A 19,835-nucleotide genomic window follows, 5' to 3' on the forward strand; every position below is an offset into this window, starting at 1 on the left:
GATTTATGATAACAGTTCTAAGAATGCTTTAAGAAAACTTAACTGGATATTCAATACAAATCCTTCTTCATAAGAATGGGAAATCAAATTATGGGAGTATGCATTCAGTGTCAAAAATAACTTCATATTGCAAGACAAGGTGGAATTTAAAAAGAGAAGAAATCTTGTATGTGGAAAAGAAATATAAAAGGCTGATGTACAAGAACATAAATGAAAAAAAAAGTGCATTTAAAAATATAAATGTCACTGTGACTTTTTCTTTAAAGAGGGCTGGAAATAATGAATGTATTTACTTTTAAAGCTCAGGGCCTTTACCAGATGAATCTAATGAAATATTTGTTTTCCCTGTCTGTCTTTCCCCATACCCAAGTCATTTAGAAAAATGGTACATTGTGCTTCTATTGCATTTCTAATGACAAAAGAACTATCAGAATACAAAATAGACCCTTCCATGAAATAGCGCTAATGTCATATTAAGCATATGGCTATATTGCTATATTTGCTTTTATTTACAAAAAGCAAAATTGGACCTCAAAAGAGAAAGCCCAGTCCTGGAGAAATGCAGTGGTTCTAATAAGTAAAAGTGAAGCATGAGAGGATCTAAGTACAGTCAATATTTTTCTGCCTTTTACAAGACTGTTAGAAATATTAAGAATGAGCTAACTCTGGTGTACAGTATATCACAGAAGTGAGTACACCCCCTCATATTTTGTAAATATTTAAGCATATCTTTTCATGTGACAACACTGAAGAAATGACACTTGGCTGCAATGTAAAGTAGTGAGTATACAGCTTGTATAACAGTGTAAATGTGTTGTCCCCTCAAAATAACGCAACACGCAGCCATTAATGTCTAAACATGTACACTGTTATACAAGCTGTATACTCACTACTTTACAATGTAGCCAAGTGTCATTTCTTCAGTGTTGTCACATGAAAAGAATATACTTAAATATTTAAAAAATGTGAGGTGGTGTACTCATTTCTGTGATATACTTAAATAGATTTCCATTTTCCAACTCTTCTTTGCATTTCCTCTGCATAAAACCTCAAGTTTCCCAACTCTCTGGAACAAATCTCTGGGACATGCTGGGAAGGGACAGAGATTTGATCTGTTATGTTGTATAATCTTCTTTCTTTCCCATAGGTCCCAAATTTCATCAATGCATCTCTGCAACCTCATGAGCGCATCATGGCTCAGGAGATTGACAACTACTTCCGCCATGAGCTCATCTACAAGCGGAATGAGCGGATGGGCAAGCGAGTGAAAGATTTACTGCAAGAGTATCCAGATAAAAGTTTCTTCTTTGCATTTGGAGCTGGTAGGTATACATTTTAGAAGTCTTTTAAAAAATAACATGGATAAATTGATTCTCTGTCTTTCCTCAAGGTGAAAATTATCTCTTAGGCTCCAACCTAAATATACAGAATTTTAATTGGGTTTATTATAACATAAAATTGGCTTCAACTGGCATTTTCCTCCTAATAAAATAACCTCACCTGGTGGGCTGTACCTACCTCCCAAGTGTGAATCTGGTCTGAGAACACTTTGGAAGATGTAAGCCAAGTCACTGGATACAAATTTGACAACTTAGATATGAAAAAATCAACAGTGGTTTTTTTTTTTTATTAAAGCAGGGGTCCCCAATTCCCGGTCCTCAGACCGGCACTGGTCTGCAGCCTGTTGGGAACTGGGCTGCATAAGTGAGTAAAGCTTCATTTGTGCATGCATGGGATCTAGGTAGCATGTGAAATCACAGCCCCTCCGGTCCGTGGAAAAAAAAATTCTGCAGAACTGGTCCCTGGTGCCCAAAAGGTTGGGGGCCACTGTATTAAAGCATGCATTTATGCCGCAAAATGCCTGTAGTATTTTTCTAGGATTTCATTGTTTAAATTGACTAGTGTATAATGTCAGACTGTACTACCTGGAGGAGTTCCTGGAATACTCCACACAAGGGGGAGAGAGCAGCAATTGTATTTCAGTGCTTATTTTGTGAGATAATCAAATGATCTCAGATATTATCTGTTCTGGCACGCATAAATATTATACTGGCAGAGAGACAGTATGTACTCAATCATCTGCATAATGTCCTTTTCCCTCAAGGAAAAACTGATCAGGCGCACATTATCCAGTCAGGCTTTGTATACTCCTGGGTGTTGGCATTGTGTAAATTAACATCTGTCACTTCTCCCTGAATTTCTGGGCATGTAGTGTGGAGTGTTAATGTTGGCTAATCCTTTTGATCATTGGTTTTAGTGAAAGAATTCTAAACGTCAGCCATTTTTAAAACTTGGAGCATTCCTGGCAGCAAACCTATAATTAAAGATTTGTTTTAAATATATATTTGAAGTTATGTACTGATTTAAATGTGCAGGTTCTGTAGATGAATGGCAATAATTTTCCAATAAAGATATTCTTATTAGGCCTTAGAATGTTTTCAAATATCCATACTTGAGACGGATTTCATCTCCCCTCACACAGAAGTTTCTGTGTTGCCATTTCAATGATTCCAAAGATATTTGCAAGAGGTAGTACCTCTTGAAAAGTAGCACATATAACTTTTTAAATGAAAGTACTTCATTGGGAATCATAAAAGCATGACATTTACTCAATATTGTTATTAACTGTGATATATTTTAATAATATGTTTTATTTATTATTTAGTATTATTTGCTTACTAAACAATATATTTATTAATATATTTTCTAACCATGTTGTGGCCATAGCTGAAAAAGTGAACTTACTTTCCTTAAGATATAATGCAATAAGGGGTTGTTTGTTTGTTTGTTTGTTTTTCCAACTATGGTAAAGATAGTACAAATATGCAGCAGTTTAATGAAATGCAAAAAGTGTTATAAATGTTTGCAGACAATTTAAATAGAATGTTTCTTAAAGCCGCCTTTGGCTTCTGGAACAGTGATGGGATAGCCACCCAGAGTTATTGAATCAGAGAAATGGGCAGCATAGAAATTTAATAAATACATTTAATAAATAGATCTAGCACAGAGTCGGTCTCCTCCGGGTCCCGTCAGCTAAACAATGTCGGCTGGAGGGCGCGCGGGGGAGGGCCTTCTCTGTGACTGCCCCGGCTCTCTGGAACCAATTACCTCCTGAGGTCCGGACCGCCCCCACCCTATTGGCCTTCCGCAAAGCGGTGAAGACCTGGCTCTTCTGGCAGGCCTGGGACCATTGATCTCGTTATAATGATTTGCGAGACCCGGCCACGAATTAGAGTGCATGTGTTTTAACATTTTTAAAGTTTTTAATGTTTTAATGTTTTTCTTTTAACATTTTTTATGGGATTATTCGCATTGTTTTATTCTTTGTTGTAAGCCGCCCAGAGCCCCTTGGGAGTTGGGCGGCATAGAAATGCGACAAAATAAATAAATAAATAAATAAATAAATAAATAATAAAATACAGGTAGTCCTTGACTTACATTTAGTGACTGTTCAAAGTTGTAACTTCACTGAAAAAAGTGACAAGTAAACTTTTTGTAAGTTTTTCAAGATAGAGATAGAGACAGAGACAGAGACAGAGACAGAGACAGAGAAATAGATATATAGATACACATACACCACCCATAATGTAGGGCTATACTAGATCTTCCTGTACCTATAGCTCTCTGAGTTGCTTCAGCTGATGTCTCTGCACCAGATAAGGCCACAATTGGCAAAAGCCTTCTGACTTCCATTTGCTGTTCAAGCAGTAGCTGTACGTTCAGAAAGATACCCAGATCTCAAATCTGCTATTTCTGGAATAATACTTGCCCAGAGATAACACTGATATTAATAGAACAATCTGATCAACAATGCTAACTCCTGGGTTCAACTTCAGTCTGTTTTGCCCCATCAAAACCCTTAAGATCTTCATGCACTAGGCTAGGGCATTGGCAGCACCTCTCCTACAATCCAGGCTGATGATGTAAAGTGACTTAACTTGGATATTAACAGACAAGGAAGTGAGAGCTCATATATCTATGGCACCCCATATATCTGAGGCCAGTAGGCTGATCTCTCACCCGTTCCTCGACTGAGTGAAAATACCCGGTGAAGAAGAAGAGGAACCACTGCAAAATAGTATCCTTGGTTTGCAATCCCCATAGAGTTGGGGTCCAGTGGTCCAGTAAGATACCATAGGTGATGATACCAAAGGTCATGAAAAGGTCAAAAGGGATGGGGGGGCGCACTACCTTCATCTAAGTTCCAAACAGGCCATCTAAGAAAGCAATCAATGTTACCTTTGTCCCATTCCCAGGTTGGAGCCCTGACTGAAAAGACTCCAATTAATTTGCTTCTTTTAGGGAGCCACGATGTTGGTCTAACACCTTTATCTTATGTTGCCACCTATGTTTGCTAAGCACAGTGAAAACGGGTCACATGCTGACACCTTCCCAACTGAAGGGATCTGGTTTGTTCAGGACTGAAGGGTGCTTCCTATTTAAAGCTTGAAACTGGAAGTAAACATCAGAGAAAGGACCTACTACTACTAAACAGCAATCTGTGCTATAGGTGAAAGCACTTTATGATGTAAAGTTCTCTTCTGTTTAGCAGGACGCAAAACATTTAAAAGAATATAAATCTGAGTCTGTTGTCAAGCTTGAAAGAATAAATCCACCTTTTTTTTTGGGGGGGGGGGGAAAGAGGGCCAAAAAAAGAAACCTTCATTAGAACAGTGGGTACCTCTCTTTATTTAAGACTAGATGAAAAGACTATAGCTTATTTACCCACTTGGCTAGAATTGATACTTACAAGGAGATCTCAGTTTCTCCCGTTCTTGAGTTTGAACACAGAACAATGACTGCCAAAGTAAATTGACCTCCCGAACGCCTGTGTTCATGTAGTAGGATAGGGATAATGGAGAGCTGAGTGCAAAAAGAGAAGGAGGGGCTTCTGCTGGCACAAGGGTCCGGGGGCCTTTCTCTTTGGAGTCACTCAAGTGTGTCAGGCCAAAAGAGGAAACAGATGAAAAGGGTTTCTGCTCCCTATCATGCTTCTGTGGACAGCCTCCCGCAGGAGTGAGACTGCTTGATCTTACGCTTCTGGGGTGACCGTGTTCATTCATAGCTGCTTTAAAAGAAATGTTGAAAGTGGTAGGCGAATCTCTTAAAAGTGAAGCACTTCTCTTAATTGCCAGAAAGTCTAGGATGTGCCTGTGTTTGGACAACAGCATCCAAGTACATTTCTGCCAAGGATTTCTAGTAGAAGGGAAGCAAATTGCAATGCAAAGATAAGATCCTTGCTGCCAATTCAATTGTGCAGGTAGCTTTCAGGACAGGGAAGAGACAGATTATCACAGGTGAGCGCAATGCACTCAAGAGTACGGTTTGCTGAACACTGGGTATGTGTTTGAAATAATGGAAGGTTCATTCTACACACTTTTGGACATGCCTAAACTAATAAGTGAAACCTTCATTTGTGTGCATTTCTATGTGTGTGTATGTATCTGCTAGTTTCCCATTCTACACATGTTTTGACAATTGTTCTTCTCTTTAGTCTTGATTTCTGATTGTTCAGTAGTGGTAGAAAAAATAGAGAATGATCGGGAATATTGATAATAATTTTCAATATTAATGGAACACCGCACAGTAAAGTGTGATGCTCAGAACTGTTGCTAGAAATGTTCACAATAGGGTCTAATTAACACTAAATAATGTGCAATAAATTATGCACCCTAAAATTACATTAAAATTACATTTTGCAGCGTATTACATTGTCGTTCTTAGCTACAATTCTAACAACTTTTTCATATGAATTTTTTAAACCGATAAAGATGGTTTTGAGTTGTATTTGTCACTTACAGTATTAGTTATCCCACTTTGTGTCTGCTGCAAATTTGTAAATTCTTTCATCCGCTTGTCATCCAAGTCATTAATATAAATGTTAAAAAGCATAGAGTCTACGGCTAAACATGGTGCTATTTCACTTGCTATCTCGCTGAGGATAAAGAATTTTTGATACGAAGTCCTTAATCTGATTTTTCAATCCAGCAATATATCCACATAATTGCCAAGCCATGCAGTCCATGGAAAACTAGTTTGATATTTCAGCATGACTTGCTGAAATGACAAAACATATGTATATCTATAGCAGCTGCATAAGATGCTACCGGAAGCTATCTAATAAAAAAACGAGTGGTTAGTCTAATATGACATGTTCCTAGTAAATCCATGGGGATTTGTGATAATCACCTCATTGTTCTCCAGCTCCTCAAGGAATCAGTTACTCTGTGATCTCCTGTACAATTTTTCTAAGTATCAATGTCAAATTGACCAAATTCATGGATTTTCCTTTTCTTCTTTTTTGAAAGCAGGATTTTAGGATTTATAAAAGAAATACATATCAGGTTCAGCTAGACAGTCATGAACTTGCTTCATAAAAGATGAGTCAAGTGACTCAGGAAGTGTACATTGGTCCAAAGTAAAAAGATATTCCCTGAGAGTGTGTTTTTAAAATCTTTCTCAAACTTCAGTTATGCTCTTTTAAGGTGCTCTTTCCAATTACTTTCTTTGAACTGAAATCTTGTTGGAGAATACAAAGCCAAATACAGGTAGTTCTCGCCTACAACAGTTCATTTAGTGACCATTTGAAGTTACAACGGCAGTGAAAAAAGTAACATGACATTTTTTAAACCTTTTTTTTTTTTGTAGAAATAGATGAATTTGTGCTGTTTCAACACTTCCAAATGCTTTTTTTGCTAGTTCTTATATGGTGCAACCTTTTTTTAATCTGGCACTCCAAAATCAAGATAATTCAGATTGCAGTCCTAGAAAACAACATTCTCCCTTTGATATTTTGAAAGCCAGTCGTTCATCTGCAGTATTCTTTCCCTTTCCCAGTCCTCTTCCACAGGGATACACATCTGATCTTCTATTAATTTTAGTTTTATTTCAAATTCTTACAAATGCATGATGATGTGGTTGTAGTTGCTCCCTGCATATGAATTACTAGCAAAGAGGAATGGCCTTCATACATCTTAGAAATTCTGTCACATGCCTGATCCATGACATGGTAGACAGCTTATTTCATATGCTAATGGCTACAGTCAGAATATGCTTGTTTCTGTTTCCAATAGTGCTTAGTATCGAACTATTTTCTCTGTGTGTTCTTGCAGGGTGCAATTACATTGTCTCTGCCTTTCAAGGTTATGCTATTATTGTGTTTGTTACACTAGATCTTTTTCTTCCTTTGAAGGTTCAAAGCCAGTTGAACTTCTGTAAGAGCTTCAAAGCTGTTTTGGAATTGAAGACTATCTTCTGTGTCTCTTGCTTCTCTTGGTTATCATTCTTATCTGCTGTACTTGTTCCTTTGTTTACATTTCTTCCTTACGGACAGTAACTTCTTTTGTTGGTTGCTATTGTATCATCTTTGTTCCCCAAAAAAACTTTGTTCTTTCTTATGAATGGTAATACGGTCCATTTCTTACCTTGAAAATTAGATTTCTTTTTAAAAATCACATCAGCATAATAACATCTGAATATTAATTAGGCAAATAGTATTTTAGGAAGCTAATAGGTATCATCTTTCACGCTGTTACAATAAAAACATGCTTGTTGAGTCATGATGAATTTCTAAAGATTCATGTGTTTAATATTTATAATGAGTTAGAATGCTATTTCTGAGGCAGTAAAGAAACTTTCTTCCCAAATCAGTGGTTTGTCCATGTTTCATTATACAGTTGAGTGAAATACTCTTTTAATAATAAAGGACTAGAAGTGTAGGATTCTTGAGACACCATCATACAATGGTATAATTATATAACATGTTTTGCATGTTGTAATCCTGTATTTTTGCTCTTTATGCATCTTTTGAATTCTGGGATGGGATGAAGGAAAATTTATATAAATATAAATTTATATAAAAATATCAGTCCAGGCTTGTTCAGATTAACCCCTTGGGAGACCGATACACTATTTAATTCTTCTCAGGCCCTTTCTTATATGAGGAGATTCATAACTAACAATAGTTAGTGATGAATCTAGATATGAGCTTCATTAAGTATAGGAACCCTGGTGGCACAGTGGTTAAAGTGCAGTATTGCAGGCTAACTCTGTCCACAGCCTGGAATTTGATCCTGATGGGGCTCAAGGTTGATTCAGCCTTCCATCCTTCTGAGGTCGATAAAATGAGGACCCAGCTTGTTGGGAGCAATATGCTGACTCTGTAAACAGCTCAGATAGTGCTGTAAAGCACTGTGGGATGATATATAAATCTAAGCGCTATTACGTTTGCTAAAATCCTGTTTCCTATCTATTTCCATTTTTTTTACTTTCTTAATATGTTTAATGGTTCCTCATAGAAACCTACTGAACAGTCTAGTATGGGTCTTCCCAGATTACCTCATCATGCAGGATAAAGCCCTGCTGTGATCTCTCCCAATTCATGGGAGATGTTTTTGCTTCCTGAATTAGTACATTGGCTCTACTGGATTGTTTGCTTATTGATGCAGATAGGCATGAGGGTTCTCAGGAGCTTGAAAATTTTCCATTCTGCATTAATGCTTTAATAACATTGTTTTTTAAATTATTTTTATTATTATGTTTTTAAGAGAAGTTTGTTTATATTTGTAGTTTATAAGTATCTTACTTTTAGGGTTCACTTTCTAGTACGGATACTGATAAAACTGAGCAAGTCCAGAGACAGCCAGCAAAAACGGAGCAGGGTCTAAGGGACAAAACACATCAGGAGAGATTGGAGGAACTAAATATATATAGCCTGGAGGACAGAAGGGAAAGGGAAGACATGATTGAAATCTTTAAATATATTAAGGGTGTGAATAAGGGTTCTAGAAGATAGTATTTTCAATATGAAGCAAAAAATCAAGAACACGTGGGCATCAACTCAAACTGACAGGAAGTAAATTCAAAAGTAATGTTAGAAAGTATTACTTCACAGAAAGCATGGTGGAAGCCTGGGACCAACTTCCAGTGGAGGTAGGGAATCAATCCTCAGTACCTGAGTTTAAATATGCTTGGGATAAACCTATGTCCATCATCTGACAAAAATTTAAAAAATAAAAATAATTAAAAAAAGAATAAATAAGAAAACAAAAAACTCCAAAAACTCAAAATGCAGATTCAATAGACTTTTTCTGCTGTCAGTTTTCTATATTCCTATGTTTAATTATAACTAAACTTAAATCCAGCATGATTAGATCAATTCCTATAGCTATAGCAGCTTTTCCCAACCTCAGTCCCCAGCTAGGCGATGGCTGGTTTCTAATAGAGACTTCCTAGGATCGAGTAAAGCAGGTGTTCATAGTAAACTTTGCATTGTTGTCTAATCTGTACTTTAAAATATTGTTTGTGTTTTGATCAATGTTACTTGGGGCTTTTCTCTATTATCTAAAGGTCATTTCATGGGCAACAATACAGTCATAGATGTTTTGAGGAGAGAAGGATATGAAGTAGACCATACATCCGCTGGGCAAGCAATCAGGTAACAATTGCTTTAACAATAATGATATTAAGCATTAAAACATAATAGAAACTGCATTTTGGAATTGAAACTGATGCCATTTTATTCAAGGTAAAAAGGTATGAACCTGGATACTTGCAGAATAAAAAGCCTGCCAATTTCTCATGCCCTCCTCTGCTTCTCATTCATGCCTCAAGTTCTCTGATGGAAAAAACACAGGCTGACCATTGTGTCAATAGTCCTACCACGTAGAAACTCAATATTTGTAAGATGAGTGAAAATATAATCATGTCTCCATAGCCATCGTGCAGTACTGTATAGTTTCATGGAATAGTGTTTCTAATTTAGTGATGCAGGTTATAATTTTCTTCCAGATGACACAAGTATTACTCTTCTCTAAGGGATATCTTATCTTCTATCTATCCATGGTAAATGGTACTGGATGTCACTTTTGTGAGTTGCTATCTGCTCCAACAACTTATATCCCTATCTAAACTTCACTTCCTCACTTGACGAATGAAGTGCCAAGTTATGACTTCCATATATGAATAAATTTCCACAAATATAGCAGACTTGTCAGGCCCTATCATATCTTTTGGCATTCACGCAGATAGCAACACCAGAAAGTTTCATATCAACTGAAATATGATCTTTTCAGAGGATGAAAGCTGACTTACACATTCCAGAACAATTCCTCCAATGTAGAGTGCCAGTCATTTTGGTAGTTCTTTAAAAGAAGCAGGAACTGGGAAATAGCAGATATGAAAATCCATTCAATTCTGTCCCAATGCAAAGTGAAAGCTTAATTATTATTTTATATCTTGTTTTAATACAATTAAAAAATACCTCAATAAATAGACTTTTGTATGACAAGTAATTATCAAAATGGCTTTGGGGGGAGGTTTTGAAGAAATACAAATAATTTCAATGGACACAGGGCATTCTAATTGCAACAGCAGAATAGAACTATGTCATTCTCTATTACAGGGGTGTCAAACTCATATTATCACAGCATTGTCACAAGACGTAGAGTGACTTTTCCCTTCGCTAAACTGGACTTGGGCATGACTAGAGCATGACGCATCCAGCCCCCGGACCACAAGTTTGACAGCCCTGCTCTATTATTACACCTGGCCATGACAATGATAGTTCAAAATAAACACAAGAATCCTTTAACTTAAATTTACATTTTTGTTTTGTTTTACTGATTATAAGACACTCAGTGTGTTGGGGATTCCCTAAACTATCCAAAATGTGATGAGTTCAAGAAATGTTAGACTGCAATATGACCTTTTCTCTCCCACACCAATGAGAATTTTATTCCATATACATGGAAGGATGGAGGGAAAGCAGGAGGAGGAAGACTCTGCTAGGTTATAATAATGAACTACCAAGTAAAAGTATGTTGTGATCAGCATATAATTAAGGTGGTTAAATATTTGCCCATGTTTCGCCAGAATGGAAGGAAATATTTCATTTTCTTTGACTGCTTTTCCCTTCAGTAATTAATCATATGGAAGTGGCGTTTATCCTTTTGTTTAAACATTTTTTATAGATGAGTCATGGAATGTTGACTCATCAGAGAGAATGGGAAGTATCTCTGTACAAACCCTTAGTGAAGTCTAAATACTGCTTTCTCTCTCTAATTGCTTTTGGGAAAAGTAACATTCAGATTCATCCTGTTCTCATCTGGGCTCTCCCAAGAAACTTTTGCACTTCATCTCCTATTTGCCTGGCTTTAAACAGTTTACCTGAAGTTTATTTTACATTCTCATTCCTGAGTTAAAGTTCACTGAGTGCATTTCATTGAGCATTAAAGACATCAAGGATGTTTGTTTTATTTTCCGCCTTACTTGCGAATTCAACTCACTGGAGAAAGGGAATCACGTAATATCCACTGCTTTGCAAATGCTACATTTTTCCACACATTGCCATTAGCATGCAATGGATAGTGTGTGTGCATACAGTATGGTATTTTGTGCATTTGGAGAGACTGAAGATAATCTCTCCAACCACATGATACAGATTATTATCCTCTCAATTGTCTTTAATATCAAAGAGGAGATTTTCCTTTACTCCTCTTTTGGGAGCATCATGGCACTCCCATGTAACACCTCTCCTGCGTGAGCTGCACTGGCTCCCAGTGGTCCTCCGGGTGCGATTCAAGTTATTGGTGACCACCTTTAGAGCGCTCCATGGCTTAGGGCAGGGATATTTACGGGACTGCCTTCTGCCACCGAGAGCCTCCCACCAGCCAGTAGACTCCCACAGAGAGGGACTCCTCCGGGTGCCATCGGCCAAATAATGCTGACTGGCGGCCCCCAGGGGGAGATCTTTCTCTGTGGGAGCACCTGCCCTCTGGAACGAGCTCCCCCCGGAGATACGGACGATTCCGGACTTACATACTTTCCGTCGGGCCCTCAAAACCTTTTTATTTCATCAAGTCGGGCTGGCCAAATCTCTCCAATTGTGTATTTTAATTTGGATTTTTAATAGGGGATTTTAATTGTCGGGTCAAATTGTTTAATTCATTTTTAAATTGTTTTTATATTTTGTATTTGATGTTTTTTACTTCTGGCTGTTCACCGCCCTGAGTCCTTCGGGAGAAGGGTGGTATATAAATTTAAATATTAATTAAATTAAATTAAATTAAATTAAATTAAATTAAATTAAATTAAATTAATACATTATGTGGGCAATACAGTATCAGAAGTGGCTTTGTGTTGGAGTGCTATTTCTGTTACATTTGCGGCAATTTGCAATGTCCCGTGGTCACATGACATGGATTACGATGGCTTTGCCAAAAATTGGCACATACTTCTAGTTTTCGGCATACCATAGCAAACAACCAGTTTGCTTAACAACCACATTTACACTTACAACCTCTGTGTTTGCTTAATGACTGCTGCAAGAAATGAAAAATCAGGTCAGTCTTGTACCCATCCCATTTTATTACAACTTGTGACCATAATAATTGTTATGATACATAATGACCTGTACTACTAAAACTCTTGTGTCTATAATCTTTTAACTGGGTGAAACGATGCATCCTATGACAAATCTTTTTCAACCAAGTTACCCCAAATAGGATAACTTACAGAATGCCATGACGATTAGTACTGAGGTAAAGTGATCTGGGGAGGTGTGGCTGCTTCAGTATTGCCAAGCTGTCAACTTCTCACTGTGGCAGTCATGTCATCCTCATTTTTAATGCTCCTTGACAGCTTCCTGGCCATTTGCACAATCACTTGTTCCCTCCTCTATCCAGCAGCAGCCACCATGTACCTTCCCTTTGGGAAGAGGAAGGAAGGAAGGAAGGAAGGAAGGAAGGAAGGAAGGAAGGAAGGAAGGAAGGAAGGAAGGAAGGAAGATTTCTATGCTCACTGACAGCTTCCCATAAGAACATTAAATGGGGAAGCCAACAGGAAGTCAAAAATTGCTCCTGCTCCCTCTGAATTTTTGCCAGCCCACAGCCATTCTGTTTTCTGTTTAGATAAGGAAAAGTCTCTGAAATGATAACCCAATGGGACACAGATTTTTTACTATCTTATTATAGCCTGCTTTAAAAAGAAGGTGAATGGGCACTTTTGCCGCGTTGAACATTTTTGGCACTTTCAAGGGACTGAGATGTTTGCAGCATACAGACTTGAAATGTTTGTAGCAATTTACTTGTTTTGTACATTAACTTGGAAGACGATCAACCCCTATTCTCAACCTTATTTTATTTTGCTTTTCGTAGTGGAAAAAATCAACATAAGTTCTTGTCCGCCCTCTCCTCAACATCCCCAGAATATGCCTCTTACATTATCTCCCAAGAGATCCAACAACAGGAGGAAGAAGAGGAGGATGACCTGTTGCCCCACACATTATTGCCTGAAAGCATGGACCTGCTGGAGAAAGCAGAGAGGAAATACAACAAGAAGAAGAAACAGCAGAAGAAACAGCGTTTACGTCAGTTCAATGATCTTTGGGTACGCATCGAGGAAAGGTAATGAGTGAGTAGAAGCAGGCAATGCGTTTCCGAGAAATAGCAAAAAGGGAGCCCCTTAAGAGGAACATAATTTGTTTGTTTATTGACTTTTCCGCCTACCACAAAAGAAAGATTCTCTGCAGTTTACAGTACAAGCATAAAAAACAACACAATAAAATACCCATAGTATAATTAAAGCAGCTAAAAATAAAAGCAGATGAACTCCAAATTTACACAATAACCAATAAAACAGTTAATTCAAACTTTTAAGGCTTTCTGAAATAGTTCAGTTCAGTTTTTAGTAATTCAAAGAAAGCCAGCAATGTGGCAGTTCCATAACGCTGTTCCTTAATGCAGGCTCAGCACCTTCAAACCTCCAACCCCCATACCTTGCAAGGGGAGGGAGAATCACCAGTGGTTTCTCTTAGACGTGCACGTTGGATTGTTCAAAACTGGTTGCAGAAGATGATCCTATAGGTCAGGGGTGAAATCTATTTTTTTTGTGGGCGTGGCTTAATTAGTGGGCAGGGCTTGTGGTAAGATGACTGGGTGGGCGTGGTCAAGTCAATGTCACTTCTTTGCCTTTTTTTAACCTACAAAACACAACACAACACAACTGGCTCACCCACAATGTAAAAGCAGCTGTGCTAGACCCAAAATGGCCCCGCAACAAGCAGGAACCTCACACAGCCACAAAAAGCCCAAAAAAACAACTTTCAACTTTACACAGACACAACACAACACAACACAACACAACACAACACAACTGGCTCACCCACAATGTAAAAGCAGCTGTGCTAGACCCAAAATGGCCCCGCAACAAGCAGGAACCTCACACAGCCACAAAAAGCCCCAAAAAACAACTTTCACGCTTTACACACACACACAACACAACACATCTGGCTCACCCACAATGTAAAAGCAGATGTGCTAGACCCAAAATGGCCCCTGCAACAAGCAGGAACCTCACACAGCCACAAAACGCCCAAAAAACCAACTTTTACACTTTACGCACACAAAATTCCACATACAGCTTTGTGAGATTTTATGTGTTTGTGTAGTTAGAGTGAAACACTACAGAAACACACTAAATCTCAGAAAGCTGCACAAATATTATTTTATTTTATTTTACTTTTATTTTTATATAAAAGCAGCTTAATTTAAAACTTCCTAAACTTTAAATGGCTAGGTCTAAAAAAAGAACAACTAAAAAAAAACCCAATTAACTATTTTTTTTAAAGCTTCCAAAGGAGAAAAAAACTTACCCAATAGAACAGGGGTCTCCAACCTTGGCAACTTTAAGACTTGTGGACTTCAACTCCCAGAATTCCTCAGCCAGCTTTGCCTGAAGTTGAAGTCCACAAGTCTTAAAGTTGCAGATAGAGCTGCTCACTGATGAGCTTGATTGCAGGCAGGGAGATTCAGTTGCTTGCTGATGCAATGGATTGCAGGTATTACAGCATTGCGACCAGCAGCTAAGATAAGCAAGCTGGAGGCGAGGGGGGGGGAGAAAAAAAGAAACTTTTTTTCTTTTACATGGCTCTGGCGATCCAAGCTGAGTTGCCTGATTAACAGGCAACTCAGCTGGGATCGTCAGAGCTTGGCTGGTCAGAGCCATTTAAAAGGAAAAAAAGGCTCTGATGATCGTGTGGCTCAGCTGGGCATGGGGGGCAGGGGCAGGGATTTTTGCTATCGGTTCTCCGAACTGCCCGCCACCATCGCTACCTACTCACCCGAGCTGGTCCGAACCAGGAGCATTTCACCCCTGCTATAGGTGTCTCGGTGCCAAGCTATATAGATTTACAGATTAAAACCAGTTCTTGAAATTGCATTTGGAAGCCTATTGGAAGCTAGTGAAGATCCAGGGCACTGAAGTCATATTCTTTTTCATGGCATGTATCAGCCAAGACAGGCTGCTCCTTCTGGACCTATTCTAGCTTCTTATTGGTATTCAAAAGCAGCCTAATGTAGAACATATTGCAGCAGTCCAGACAAGTCATGTTGAGGCCATGACTCATTGTTCCAAGGTTGTCTCACTTCAGGTTGGGCTGCTATTGATGCCCCAGCATCCAGCAATAACTATGAATCTAGGAGGAATTGCATTCTTAGAGGTAGTACCATCCCTCTGAGAGACAATATTGGAATTCACAGAGTATTCATGAAAGACAGTAACATACAAAAAAGACTTTAGCACAAGGAACTTGTAAGCTTAGGCAAAAGGTTTCAATGCTTAGCATCACCTATTAGTTCATGTATATCTGGGAAGTTCACAACCAAGAGAGCTGTTGTTGTCCAACAAATCATATTTTAAGAGGCACTCCCTTTGATTCAAGGGGATCTTTACATAATAAATAGCCACAAACATCAAGAGCCACTCATAGCCATATCAGTGATTTTGTTTAGGCCTTTTTAAAACCATCTAAATAAATCAGCTTCACTATAATTAATACAGTAAAGTCTATCATTTAATTAAGTATTGCAAAGAAATAATAGTGTAGATGTGATTCTTTTAGTTTTTGGAGTTCAGCAACAGAGGCTGAACTCTTAACATTGCAAGAGAAGGAGGGGGGAAAGGCTTTGTTCATATTTTCCACACCATCCAAAACCTGGTCATATTTTAACTTGATGCTTCCAATTTTTTTCCTTCATTACTCAAATCTGCATATCAGAAAGTCCTTATTCAAATATCCGTGTTGTGATTGGATAAAAGGTTTATGTGTCACTAGCCAAAGAACAAAACACTGTTATCGGGGGTGGGTTCTACTTACCTTTACTACCGGCTCTCATTGCGTCCGTGCACGTGCGCTCTTCTGCGCATGCGCAAAAGCTTCTATCTATGCACAGATCACCTATGATGACATTGGGGTCAGTGGGTGGAGTAGAACCCGCTGGTTTTACTACCAGTTCTTGCGAACCAGTCCGAACCGGGGGCAACCCACCACTGACTTTTATCCTATTTTGTGTAATTTATCCAAGTTTGGGAAGCACTGTCTTATCTTGTCTAAAAGCCAAAATAGTTCTGTTTTAAGTTCTCAACCTTAAGAAAAAAAGATCAAAGCTATGGTTACAAAGAACAGGCCTTGCTACAAAAAAATTCAAGAAAACGTTATCATTTCAAAAGTGAAAACATTCTGAGGTTCCAATTATCATTTACTAAAATAAATTAAACATTAACAAATGTTAAAAATAATAATTGTAATTGCTATTGCCATTACATTCTGGTATTTTCTTGTTTCATTGTTAATAACTCAACTAAAAGATGGATGAATATACAGTAGCTATATAATCTGAAAGTATAGGTAGAGAACTGTGACAACATATACCGTAAATTAATCATTCCACATTATTTGGTTTGGAGCAGGACCTTTTATAATACTGAGCACTGGAAAAAAAAAGTTTTTCTGTTGATTTCTGGAAATTAAGCAGAATGTTTAGTCTTGGTTCCTTTTTGGAGAGATCTGCCATCAGTATTGTTTGTTTATGTATTAAATTTATATGGTGCCCATCTCATTACTAAAGCTATTTATTCTTCGCATAAACTGCCAACTGGCTATTTTCCATATGTCTGTGAACATTTTTTAAAAAACTTCAGGGATGTGTTGGTTTAAAAGATACATTAACTACCTTCAAATTTCCCATGTTTTGTTTCTTTTCGTTTAATGCAGGGGTCCCCAACCCTGTGGCTGTGGCCCATGCTGGAGCATGTGTGCAGCTCAACTTGTGTGAGCGGCGGGCCAGTAGACATTTGCACACATACTTTTGGCCTGCTGCTTGCGCAAGTTGAGCTGTACATGTGTGTACAGGCCCACCTTCGTGCGGCCCAGTTCCCCTCTTCCCCCAGCTGGGTCAAGCCACAAAGGTTGGTGACCACTGGTTTAATGCACTGCCACACAGAAGTAGAGTAGAATATTGCAGTTGGTATAGACTGACTGGTTTAATTTGAAATTAATATATTTTTATTTAATTGATCAATATTTACTTTCAATTTTTGCCTGGAATTTTAATTTACTTTATGCTTAACAGAGCACTAATAAACCACGTGGTTCGACAGGGATGCAAAATAATGTCAGGTTTTCACTTCTCACTCACACATGTCGAATACCAATGGTCCATTTCTTGCATCTTTTGCATGGTTCATCTTTTGGAAATTTAGTTCCAGTTTCTGGGGCTTCTTCTAGAGGTTATCATCTCCCCATATTAATTGGGTAAAGGAAAGTGAGGGGAAAGAAGAGAATCTGTTTTTAAGGAAGCTGGGATGGAATGCTTTCAAGTTTATAATTGTGCTTATAGCCAAGGTTAATATATTTCTGCCCAAGAAAAAAATCTATCCTCAAGCCAAAGAGGTCAGAATGGTGGATCAATTACAGAACGGCCCAAGGTTTAATGGTTCCGTGGGAAAAGTCAGAAGCTTTAATACTGTTGATGTTTCTGATCCTGAAAGTTAATTTAAATCAATGCAACGATATGGGAAATATCTGACTATTATTCACCTTAGGAAGATTGTACAAAATCTCAAAAGATTATAATTTGAATTGCTTTGGGAAAAAATTGATATTATGGAGAAAAACAAAGCAAGCCAATGGATTTGCATACTTCGGCAAAATATCTGTTAATGTTTACCGAGGATAGAAAAGTAGATGGAGAGAGAGATTTTAAGATGTGCAAACACTGGTAATAAGGATACGAAGTTGCAAGGAGCAAAGAAGCAAAAATGTCTGCGAGTTAGGCTCTTGATTTGTTACATAAAGTCAGAGTTGGGAATGTCAACAGAAACGTACAAATTCCCACTTGAATGCAATGGGAAAGGATTCCTTAATACCAAGAAAACCCTAATGAAGTCACTGGCAGATATAATGTAACAAACGTTAGGAAACTGGATCCCTTTTACTATGTATTATGCAAAGAATGCATGTGGAAGATTCAATGGATGGCTTCCATACTTGTTCAAAGATCTACATTTTTTGTGAACTGTGCAGTGTAATGCTTCTTATTATGCAACTGTAGCTTTTGACAGGGCCTGTCCGTCTCTTCCCCCCCCCCCCCTTTTGATCAACTGCATTTAATTGGGTTTTTTTATTTCTTTTTTGTCTTATAGCACCACCGAGCCACCTCTGCGGATTCATATCATTAATGGTTACATTTCTGTGGAACCTCAGCCACGAGGACACAAGCAATCCCGCCATATCCAGGCAGAAATGAGCTCTTCTAGCAGACCCTTTCTATTCTTCTTCACTTTGACTTTTGTGTTGCTTATAATAATCTGTTGAAGCTAGAATGACTCTCCCATATTCAGCTATGTGCCTTTAAAATAAAGGGAGGGGGGTTGGGGGTAGAGAAAAAGGAAAGCATTTTTTTTTCCTGAACAGGAAATCATCTGTGTGGATTTTATTCTTTTAGAAATCATCCTTTTCCTGAATCTGGACCATTAACTGGATTAACTGTTTTGACCATACCCAATGCAGGAAAAGATATTTTTTTAATGAAAGCCATTATTTATTCTTCCCTTGCAGAAGAATTATTTCATGTTGTCCCAGAATTATTGGGAACTATATATGTAACATAGCTGTTATTTAGCTGTATGGATTTGACTTGAATACAATTTATTTGGGGGTTGGTTTGTTTCTAGTTTTATGGTAAAGAAAATGTTCAGCACTTTAAAGCAATAGGAAGAGATTAAAAAGAATGCCAGATTTAACTTGTTCCCTTCCTTCCACCTGTTCCTGAGAGGCCTTGTTCTCTGGCTGTAACAGCAATTTCTTCCACTGACATTTTATCCATCTGTTCCTTTTTTAAAAATTCTCTAAGTTCAAAAACTAGTTCTTTTTTTAAAAAACAATGACTATTACTGTAAGCTATTATTTGTACCCTATTTGACTCCTATTTGAAATAAAGAATGCTCCCTAATCCCAGTCTCTTCAGAAAGATTATTAAGCCTTGCCTAAAGATGGTGGAGCTTCTATATATGACAGAACATCTGTTTCTAAGCTGGCAGAGTAATATTAATTCTTTCTTTTCTCGAAGAGCAGGTGGTGGTCATGGCCAGGAGGGCCTTTGCACAACTGCGGACTGTGTGCCAGTTACGCCCTTTCCTGGATTGACAATCCCAGTCACTGTCACTCATGCCCTAGTCACTTCCTGTCTTGACTATTGCAACATAGTCTACATGGAGCTGCCCCTAAAGAGATCCAGAAGCTCCAGTTGGTGCAAAATGCAGCGGCCCGCATGGTTTTGTGCAGACCTCAGTGTGCACATGTATTACTGCGGGAGCTGCATTGGTTGCCGATTTGCGGGTGCAATTCAAGGTGCTGGTTGTCACCTTTAAAGTCCTTCATGGCTTGGGACCAGGTTATCTGAGGAACCATCTCTTGCCAGTCACATCTACCTGACCCACCAGAGTGGAGAGGCAAGGAATGTTGTGGGTCCCATCCCCTAGGGAGATACACCTAGTGG

General features: G+C 38.2%; 1 protein-coding gene across 1 annotated transcript in view; it reads left to right on the plus strand.

Moving 5' to 3' along the window:
* Positions 1-18,652, plus strand: part of TRABD2A (TraB domain containing 2A) — an 81,035-nt gene extending 62,383 nt beyond the window's left edge. Inside the window, exons 4-7 of the mRNA XM_070935457.1 lie at positions 1,148-1,322; positions 9,349-9,436; positions 13,155-13,403; positions 18,481-18,652. Of these exons, the coding sequence (XP_070791558.1) occupies positions 1,148-1,322; positions 9,349-9,436; positions 13,155-13,403; positions 18,481-18,652 (684 nt within the window). The remainder of the gene's footprint in view (positions 1-1,147; positions 1,323-9,348; positions 9,437-13,154; positions 13,404-18,480) is intronic.
* The last annotated feature ends 1,183 nt before the right edge of the window (positions 18,653-19,835 follow it).

Source organism: Pituophis catenifer, unplaced genomic scaffold (genome assembly GCF_029215685.1).
Source record: "Pituophis catenifer annectens isolate HBS135680 unplaced genomic scaffold, rPitCat1.0.hap2 SCAF_2, whole genome shotgun sequence".
Lineage (NCBI taxonomy): Eukaryota > Metazoa > Chordata > Lepidosauria > Squamata > Colubridae > Pituophis > Pituophis catenifer.